The sequence below is a fragment of the Pinus tabuliformis genome, chromosome J, assembly GCF_031772625.1.
Source record: "Pinus tabuliformis cultivar Carrire ecotype Pingquan chromosome J, CPIR1, whole genome shotgun sequence".
NCBI classification, from domain to species: domain Eukaryota; kingdom Viridiplantae; phylum Streptophyta; class Pinopsida; order Pinales; family Pinaceae; genus Pinus; species Pinus tabuliformis.
Window position 1 is genome coordinate 553,800,943 of NC_142295.1, and position 10,331 is coordinate 553,811,273.

At 41.1% G+C, this 10,331-nt stretch overlaps 1 protein-coding gene across 2 annotated transcripts in view; it reads right to left on the bottom strand.

The window, feature by feature from the left end:
• Positions 1-9,690, bottom strand: part of LOC149228206 (uncharacterized) — a 60,489-nt gene extending 50,799 nt beyond the window's left edge. Inside the window, exons 1-2 of one of the 2 annotated variants that reach the window (XM_089378099.1) lie at positions 9,640-9,690; positions 8,316-9,491 (exon numbers count right to left, since the gene is read on the bottom strand). In XM_089378099.1, coding sequence (XP_089234225.1) covers positions 8,769-9,392 — 624 coding nt within the window. In that variant the 5' untranslated portion in view covers positions 9,393-9,491; positions 9,640-9,690 and the 3' untranslated portion in view covers positions 8,316-8,768. Of the gene's footprint in view, positions 1-8,315; positions 9,619-9,639 lie in introns of those variants that run through there. The other variant, XR_016247846.1, reaches the window with a different exon arrangement.
• Between the last annotated feature and the right edge of the window lie 641 nt (positions 9,691-10,331).

Consider the following 10,331-nt stretch of genomic DNA (forward strand, 5'->3'; position numbering starts at 1 on the left):
CCTATCCCGGAAAGGATGTAGGGAATGTTACCCCTCAAGTGAATGAGGGTAACTCGATTCATTTACAAGAATCTCTTTTATGTACCTGATCGCAAGAAGAACCTTGTGTCCATTTCGGCAATGGAAGTCAAAGGTTTCAGAGTGGCATTCATCGATGAAAAGGTACGTGTTTGAAAATAGAATTTTCAAAGATGCTTTTTGGGTTCAGGGTTGGCAATTTGTATCAAGTAGCAGGATGGTCCATTGGGGACCATGTCAGTTGACACATCTCATCTATAGCACCGGAGGTCTGCTTATTGTGAGGCCCTACCCGATGTGAGTCAGATAGTGTCAGGGATGCCTGAATTCAAGAAGAGCATGGAGGTACATGTCCGAGATGTACCGAAGGAAAATCCTACAAGGGGACCATTCCCCTCATGTAGCAGGTTGGAACAACCCGAGGGGTTTGAGATTCATGATCAAGAATCTCATGTATGCAAGTGGAAGAAAGCCCTCTATGGCTTGAGGCAAAACACCCCGAGCTTAGTTTGAGAGGATTGATAGTTGTCTAATGAAGCTGAGATTCACTAGGAGTGAAGCCAATCCAAACCATTGCTTGAAGGTTGTGGATGACAGACCTCTCATACTGGCACCTTATGCGGACGACCTCTTTCTGACAGGTGCAGACCCTTTCATTTGTAGAAGTAAGAGGGAGTTGGATTCCGAATTTGGAATGGTAAACTGCAAGCCCATGACTACCTCGAAGGAGCTTAACTTTCAGAAGTTATGTAGTAGTAATGCCAGACCAAATTTGGGAAATGCCTCTGAGTTTCATGAACTCATTCGCATTGATGTTCTTGGTGAACTTCCGTCCAGACATATGTTTTGCAGTTAGCATGATGAGCTCATATATGGTTGAGCCTCACTGGATTGGTGCCAAGAATCTTCTGAGATATCTTCGAAGCACAATCTCTCATGGATTGAGATACACTGCCGGAAATATGAAGTTGCATGATTATTCGAAAGCTGACTGGGCAGGCAGTGCGGAGGATCGCAAAACCACTTTTGAGTGATGGTTTTCTTTGGGTTCTGCTTCGATAGCCTGGATGAGCAAGAAGCAGAAGTCAATTGCTATAAGCACCGCTGAGACCGAATACATAGCTACGAGTATGATCTCATGTGAAGTTGCCTGGTTGTGGAAGCTCTTCAGTGAGTTGTTTGTACACATGATGGATACCACCGTGATCTTCTGTGTCAACCAGGGGGGATTCAATTGTTGAGGAATCCTGCATTCTATGATTTCTCCAGCATATAGACATCAGATACTACCTTATCTGGGATATGGTACATCGATGAGCGAGGAGGCTCCATCGCATTGAAACTGATGTACAAGTTGTAGACATTCTGTCAAAGCCCCGAGGAAAGGTCAAATTTGTGACTTTCCGAGAACGACTTGGAGTCATTGAGAGACCCTCTTATGAGGGTCCTGCATGTTGCATGCATTGAGCTCTGGGAGCTTCGGGGGGCTTGGGGTACTTCTTGGAGCAACAAGAAACCATAGGACGACCCACCCTCCCTTAATGGTGTGCTGTGTACAGGGTGAATGGTTCAGCCTTCCTCTGTGATACCCCGTGGCGACTTATGGACAGGATGAGTGGTTCTCCTGTCGAGGCATCCTACCCATGCAGTCTGAGACTCATGGGAAGTACCTCTCATCTGGCCAATGAGTAGGTAAATGGGATTAGGGACCATCGTAATACTATCGATGGACGCATCATTGTATCTATCGTACTCCCTATGCTAGGATGACCTCCATTGATCTGGGATCAGCATGAGTGGTTTGAGACACTCTCTTGCGATATTGATCTGGGATCAATGAAACTGACTTCACGTCAATAAGAGTGAAATGGCTCACTCTTTTGGAACTAATCTGGGATCAGTAAGAGTGGTATGACACACTCTCTTCATATGGAACTGACTTTGAGTCAATAGAGAATGATAAGAGACATTCTCGATCAGGTCTTTTTCTTCATGGTTCAGCAGAGCTGAGCTCAGCAGTGCAGGGCAATGATCGCAGAGATAGTACAGTCTAGCAGATGGAGTTCTTCCCAGTTAAGAGGGAGTGTTAAAATTGGCAACTAGGGCCAAACTCCATGTGGGTCATCTTATTTATGGCAACTGATATTTTTCTTGGATCCCTCTCATCGAAAGGTGTAGGATTGATCTAAAGATCATCCGATTTCGATAAGTATTCATGGAGTTATGAATTTATTTGTGTTATAAGACAATTCGTCAAGGTCAGCCAGCAGCCAAATAACCCACACATGTGCTCAACGTTTTAGTATAAAAGGAAATGACTTGAGAGTCATTTCACACACACTACTCTCTTGATTTCTCTCCACTTGTCTTGGGTTTTAGTGTGAGAGAAATCTAGGAGGAAGTAGCCCTAAGACACAGGAGGAAAGGAGGCTTAACAATCTGCCCTAGCTGCAGTCCTAGCCCTAGCTTCTACGCATAAACTAGCCACAGTCATGAAGAGATGCCCTAATCCTCCACGCTGTCCCAAGGGTAACCTAGACGCAGTAAGGAAAGGAGTCCTACGCATGACCTAGGTGTTGTCCTAAAGAAGTCATGGACAGCATGAGAATTCAGGGACTCTTTAGAGGGTCTTTCAGGGGTCCGAAGTGCTAGAAGGAGGGCCGAAGGACTGCTCTTGGAGGCTGAAGCAGTGAAGGGGAATTCTAGGTTGTTTGAGGGCCAAGTGGAGGGAAGACAGACCCCAAACAGGCAGCTGCAGAATTGTGATGTCTTGCTGTAACAGGCCACAGGCAATATAGGGCAGGTTGAGGTTGTTAAAGAGGGCTAGACTGCCCAGAATCACAACAAGAAGGGTTGGCCTCCTAACAAAGGGAAACCGCACTCCTTAACAGCAGATCTGGGAAAGAATTGAAGGCTGGATATAGGACTGTAGGTTGCCCTAACCAGTGACCAGAACTCTGCCCATGAACAGCAGTACAAAGGTATGTATGTTCTCCATTCATGACTTATGTTGGGTCCATGATTTTGGATCAGTTTGAATGGGATTTGTTTGCAGCCTGTAGTAGCCAAAGTGGAGGGGCAGACTTGATAGTTAGATGCCCTAACCAATGGCAGCATCTACAATGATTATTCATTGATGTATTAGAGACTTGGAGAATCTGTTAGCGGCCATGTGGAGGGGTTTCTTAGGTGTTGAATACTGCCACATAGAAGCAGCAATGTCACTAACAATGGGACAACAATGCTAGTAGTATGATGGCATGATGCAATGGGACAGCAGCAATGGCATGGTGCAATGATGGCACAACAGGACAGCAACAGCAGCAAGGTACAGCATGCCAAATGGGGCAGCCAAGCAATGGTGCTTATTGGAGCATAGCAAATGGGACAGCAGTATGCCAAACATGGAATGGCAATGTCACTAACAGCGGGGCAGTTGTATGCCACGTGGGACAGCTGTGGCTAGCATGGTGCACCTATGACACATGGGACAGCAGTGACAACATAAGGTGCAGCAGTATGATGTGTGCAGCATGGTGAGGTGCAGCATGATGACGAGGTGCAGCACAACGATAGGTGAAGGAGTCACCTTGGAGAATCAGTTGAAGTAGCATGTCTTCAACTGAGTTCAACTATCACATGTATCATCTTCTTAGAGATGATCTATGCTCTTATTTAGATAAGTCAAAGTGTTGACTTCTGTTGTAAATGTACTCTCTCTCTCTCTCTCTGCTGAACTATTGAAGAACATATAGGAAGAATTGATCAAGGGTTTCCCCACATTGGGGTATGTCCCTAGCTAGCGCCACATCTTGTTTCCTCTTGTCTTGGCTTGTCTTCTGCGATCTATATTTATGTTCTATCTGCAAATTACTTTAATGCTGATGTGATTGCTAATCTGGAAAAGATATTGAGCTAACTGTGAAAATTGAAATAAATTGCTCTAAGCATAGAACATACCTAAAATTAACAATTCTACTTTCTCCGTATGAAATCCAATGAGATTGGAACCACTCTCAAATATCTTGCGTCCATCCTTTTACTTTAAGAATTTAACATTACCATGAAATGCATAGCAATAATAGGACCATAGGCTTGAATATTGGGTTGAGAACCATAGGTTTGAATATTAGGTTGGCATAGGGGAGAATTAGAAGTGGGCCAACCAAATGAAAAAAATGAAAAAAGGCAATTTTTTTACGCTGACCTGGAAGGTACAAACTGCACAAAACCATTCCTGAACCGGCCAGTTGGTACTGAACTGGCCAGTTCCGTTACAGAACCATACCGAACCGGCCTATTCCAGTTTGGAGGCCTGGTTCCGACCGGTCTTGGACCAAAAACGGCCGGACCGGCCGGTTCCACCGGTTCTGGTCCGATTTTGATAACATTGGTTGACACAATTCCATTCTTCTCTTCAATCTGTTCTGGCACAGACGAATTTTCTGGAGGACAGTGAAGTTCTTGTGGGTTTTGGCTTTGGTGATAACACAGGAAATTACACTTCTGAAAGGGAAACGAACTCTGTCAATAAGGCAACGAAATTACCTTGGGCTCTTTCTGTTCTTGCCTTCAGACCCCTTCTAATTTAGGCAGAGAAGTATTGTGCAGGGTCTGTAATTGTTCAAAGGCCGGATAAAGAATTTGCTGGAAGGTTGATTCTCTGAAAGATCAGCGAAGGAACAATTTGAGTCTAAGGAGCCGTCCAAATTGGGGAGAACATATTATAGCACTATGAGGGGATTCTGTGTCACTCTGGATTGAACATGAGGTCAAAAAGGAGTTTCATCTGAAGTGAAGCTTCTTACATAAGTCCGTACCTTTCCGTGAAAGGAATGTCTCCTTGTGCTTACACAGAAGCATCTCTGCGGTTAAAAACTGAAGCTCGGGTCCTGTCAACAGAGTCGAATTTCAAAGACCAGAACTGCCTGGAGGTTTCGGGTTATCAGATCAGTAGTATATTTTATTTTCTGCTGGACAATTGATATTTAGTATGAACTATAGTCATTGAGTATTAGTTTATTAAACTGTTGAACTGACCAGTCTTTGTTGATACACGGATATCCTTGATTATAATTTGTGGATCTGGTTCAGACTATCTGATGATGAACTGTTGAATTACATAGTGGGAAGTCATATAGCGATTGCAATTGTATTTAATGGACTGTAGAGTTTATTGTAAGCAATAATTGCAGTATTGATTATTACAATTTATATATCATCGTTATCTGGTGGCATACTGTACATGAATTTTATTTGAAAACCCTGGGGTAAACTAGGGCAAAAATTTTACTAGCATACTACAATTTGTCCCATAATCAGCTTATTGATTCTATGCCAGAAGAAGTTTTTCTGGATTGTTCCATAATCAGATTACTGATTCTATAGTAGAAGAAAGTTTTCATCTCCAGAAGCTAACTCAGTTTGATGTTATTAGTAAATGCTTTTGTTTGAATTTTGAACCAATTCCAGCTGTGGTTGGCGATTGAGAATCTCCACTTGTGTTTGGGAAGAAATCGATTGACTAGAAGGATTCCTTCAGAGTTAGGTCGGCTCCAAACCCTTGGGCTCTTGGACCTCTATACAAATCATTTCACTGGATCTCTTCCTCCAGGGATTGGAAAGAGCACATCTCCAGAGTTTCTCTATGTTCCCATTAACCATCTGACAGCTAGAATCTCAATTGAGCTTGGTAATCTCATTGATAAAGAGCAGCTAGATCTCAGTGAAAATTACTTAAATGTCAGATTATATCCCTTTTGGACAAACTGAAAAACTTCAATAAGCTGATTCTTTGCAATAATCTTTTATATGGTAACATTCTCCACGCATTGAAGAATTGCCAAAAGCTGACGTTGCTTGATTTGAGTTGTAATAGACTAATAGTCTTTCTTCTGCTGACCCTTCTGGAAGAGGATCTATTACTAGCCTGGCAATCAATCTCCACCTCAGCTGGAATGCATCTACTGTCCAAATCCCTAGGAAAATTTCCTTTTTAACACAACAGCGAACATTGTACCTTTCACAAGAATATTAAAATGTTTGGGGTGATTACAAGCTCAATTCCTTTCTGCTTCAATAATTTCTCTGGCCCACTTCCTGCAACACTCTTTTTTTCAGAACCTTAACAACAAGTGCTTTCATGGGCAATACTGAACTTTGTCAGTCCCTTGAGAGCCGAACCTGTTCTTCTATTGGAGTCCATGATTCAAGTTTCAATCCTTGTTGGAACAACCACTGCCCGCATTTTGTCGCATTATAGCAATGGCTTTGTGCATAACATGGTATTTAGTATTTAAACAAGGCAGATGATTTCGATAGGAGTCAATCAGAGATCATTTTTTTCTTAAACCTGGACATGCATTCCTCTTTTCAGTTTAATTTTGTAATGAAAGTGCCAAGTAGATAGATTGCTTTTGTCCATTTTCTTAGGATATTCCAACACATAGGAAATAGTTAAGTACAACTTGGTCTAGTATAGAGTTAGGTAAAGTGTGTTTCTTTACTATGTACATTTTGTAACTTACAATCTGACGGTCATGATATGTAGTGATCCGACGGTTCATTCTCTCCTCGGTATTACCAACACTTGATCCGTGGCTTAACACCTGATTGGTCCATGATCTCTATGTAAAAAGCATGGAGGGTCATTTGTAGGGTAATCCATCTATAAGAGAAGCTTATGTAAATTTTTATTCTTTTATTAATAAATTGCCGGAAGTGGCCGCGTTGGCTCAGGCCGTGGACTGTTTCCCTCTTTGAGGGTTTTAACCACGTCAAAAGTACTGGTGTATTGATCTGTGATCTGTTTGTGAGCGGTGTCCTTTGGTGTTCTGTCTGAGGAACTTACCCTGTAAATTCCTACACATTTTTCTTGCTGTAACTTCCTATTTGTCTTTGTTGAAAGTGTCCATTCTTGTCATATAATGTTTTCAGGTGCAGTACACTTATATTAGGGACTTACTCTCTGCTGAAAAAGGGGTCAGATAGGTTATTGTACTCTCCTTCTCAATACAGATTAGAGGTTTTTATCCTGAAATGTTATAGGATTTTCAGTCATCTCTCCCTCTCACATTGTTAAATTTTTGTTGGTACTGTAAATCTGGTTTTGCTGAACAGAGTGGTCATTTGTACAGCGTGTTGCAGGTGGAAAACATGGCAAAATATTCATCACCAGACAGGAAGGAAATTCTCAGCTGTCTGCCATCATTCTGACTTAAGGCTACCACACCTGGGCAGATTACATGAAACTCAAAAGTTACTTTACATGGAATCCAACTAAGCTCTTTGTGATGTATAAATTGGACCCTATGTTTGGCTAAATTGAACAAGTTTTAAAGTACCCCTCCACTTTAAAGGGCTTGAATTTACATATTCTTCACTGACATAAGTCGACTTCGTTTTAGGAGCTCTGCACAGGCAGATTAATAAGAAAATATTTTTTAAGAAGCTCCACACAGTTTACTGTTAAATTTCTGTGAGATATAAATTTTGACAGAAATTGATTAAATTTCAGAATGCTTCACAATTCAATGCAATAAGGTTTTGTTTATCCAATTTTCAGTTGGCAAAGTTCAAAGCTCAGAGATATTTGATAATGATTTTAAATAATATGCAGTAATAGTCCGTCAGAAGTGGTTCTTAATTATGAAGTAGCTCTTTAGCACACAACACAAATGCTTCTGAGAAAGCATAATGGATGCAAGATTGTTTCTGTAGCTTCAAACAGTATACTGTTAAAAATTCTGTAATCTATAACGAAAATTGACGAATTTGACAATATCTTGCAATATACTTCAATTTTGATCTGGTGAAGACAATTGATTCTAAATTCTAATGTATTTCTGTTCAATAGTATTCATTCTTAAGCACACTATATAAATACTGGGGACAGCGTTTAATGTTTGCAAGAAAGAGTCGTAAACAATGCCAGATTGTTGCTGCTACAATCCCATCTGCTATATGTGTGTGTGCACGCGCAATGTAGATAAGTTGAGAAATATATACATGAGTATTGTAGTTATATCTCCCTCCAAGTTATTTTGATTCAGAAAATCGAAATGAACTACAAAAATCAATTTCATAATTAAAACGTTCAATCAAAAAGACGAAATCTAAAAATTGACATTTGCCGTCATATTTTCATTAATCCAATTTTAATGAGATTCTGATTCTTCTAAGAAAAGCGGTTCTATAGACCAGTCAGGTCTCAGGGGAAGTTTAAAGAAAAACATAACACAGGCAAAATTTTGTAATGTGGATAAGTTAAAAGACACTCGTAGGCACGGCCGCAGATATAGCATGCATTAGCATACAGTTTTTTTAATGTAATAAATATTTCTTTATTTCAATCATTCTAAATTCTTTCCAGACAAGCTATATAGTATGTTCCCTCGGAATAATTCAGTTGAGGAAATTTGCCAAATCGAATATTCAGGGTTTAACAACTATGGCGCTTGAAATCCTTATAGCTGAGACCTTCACAGGTAAATAACACGCCCAAAACGAGAATTCGAAACTGGGCATCCCACTTAAAGCGGGAAAACTCTACTCGCCTTTTTTTCCTAAAAAGAGCAGAAATTGGCTCTCGTTCTTAAAAGCCTAATTTAAAACCCTAATAGGCGACGAAGACCCCCATAATAAGATTGCAGAAATCGAACATGCGAATTACAGAAGGAAACCTCTGCTCACCAGAAAAACTAATGAAAAATGCCGCAAAAACAGCTCCTGTGCAAGAATCGACTGTGCCTTTATTCCAAAACCGCCTTTGCACCCACCGCTTTTAGTTTCTCGACAAGCTGCTCTCCATCCTCCTTACTAAGTCCCTGCTTCAAAACCGCTGGGGCTTTCTCTACAAGCTCCTTGGCCTCCTTCAACCCGAGGTCCGTAAACGCCCGAACCTCCTTGATAACCTTGATCTTGGACGCGGCGTCAAAGCTGTCCAGCCGGAGGTTATATGCGGTCTTTTCAGGCTTGCTGGCCTCCTCCTTTGAGGGCTTAGCGGAGGCGCCCCCCATGGCCGCCGCTATGGTCGCCGCACCGGGCTTGAGGGCGGCCATAGGAGGCAATTCTTTGATGCCGAGTCTTTTCATCAAAATGTCGGAGAGATCAGAGACCTCCAGAAGCGTGAGGTCGGCTATCTCGTCGACGAGCCTGAAGACTTTGTCGGTGGGAGGGCTCCGGTGCTCTGTGGGGTCGAAGGTCGCGGGATCGTAGTCAGCTGGGAGCTTTCTCTGGTCTATTTCTACTTCTTCTTCTGCCACTGCTGCATTCGCTGAAGCGGATGAGTAGTTTTTCTGCCATTGCCATTGCCATTGCCATGGCCTGAGTCGTGTAAAGGTATAATGCAAGGTTTGAGGTTTGAGAATTTTCATGGGTGATGCAGAGGCCAACACTCTGCTTGCAATGTGTGATATTGAAGTGCTTTCCAATCACCTAAAATCGATTTGTAGACCTGGGAGTTTAGTTACAACCTACAGAAAACAAACCATAACCGGGGTGAATGAGAGGAGAAATGCAGTGAAGTGCAGTGCGTTTAGTTTTTTCACATCGCATTTAAATTAATAACAGAGTCCAAGGCGTTTCTAAATTTCTAAATATTTTTAGATATGAACTCCTTACCGTCAAGTTATTTTGTAGATCCCACTACTAAAATATCTTCTCCAAATGTTTGAAACCTAAATTTCTCTGTGCTTCATGTCTTAATATAAAAATATATATTTAATAAATATTTTTATTTTTAATATTTTTTCTTACATGTTGTAAATCTTTTTATAATTTAGTTAAATTACATGAGGATAGTTATTTCTACATTGAGGAATTCAACTTTACTTGTGATTTATAATAAAAAAAAGTTTGTTGGAGCTAGCATTCCTTGGACGGCAAAAGTTCTTATCATTGAATTAAGAACCAACTCGCATCAACTTCGGTGTGAAACAAGATGGTGGAAAAGGCCTGAAGAAGCTTGGGAAGAACGGGTATGTAGAGTTTGCACATCTGGGGCAGTGGAATCGGAAAAATATTTCATTTTGGAATGTGATGCATTCAAAGACATCAGAGAAAGTTATGGGAATATGCTAGCATCGATTTCTTGGCATTGTCTTTTCACTGAGGGGATTGTTGGAAAGTTGGGTCAGGTCATCATCAATTTGAACAAGAAAATGATTGAATTACAAAAGATGAAAAGCATGGAACTAATAGTCACATAGACTATTTTTAGTCTTGTGAATGTTAAAATATCATTTCATTTCATTTCCGTGAATGCACGCTGACTCATCACCGTTATTCAAGGAAAACCATGCCACCTAGAATAA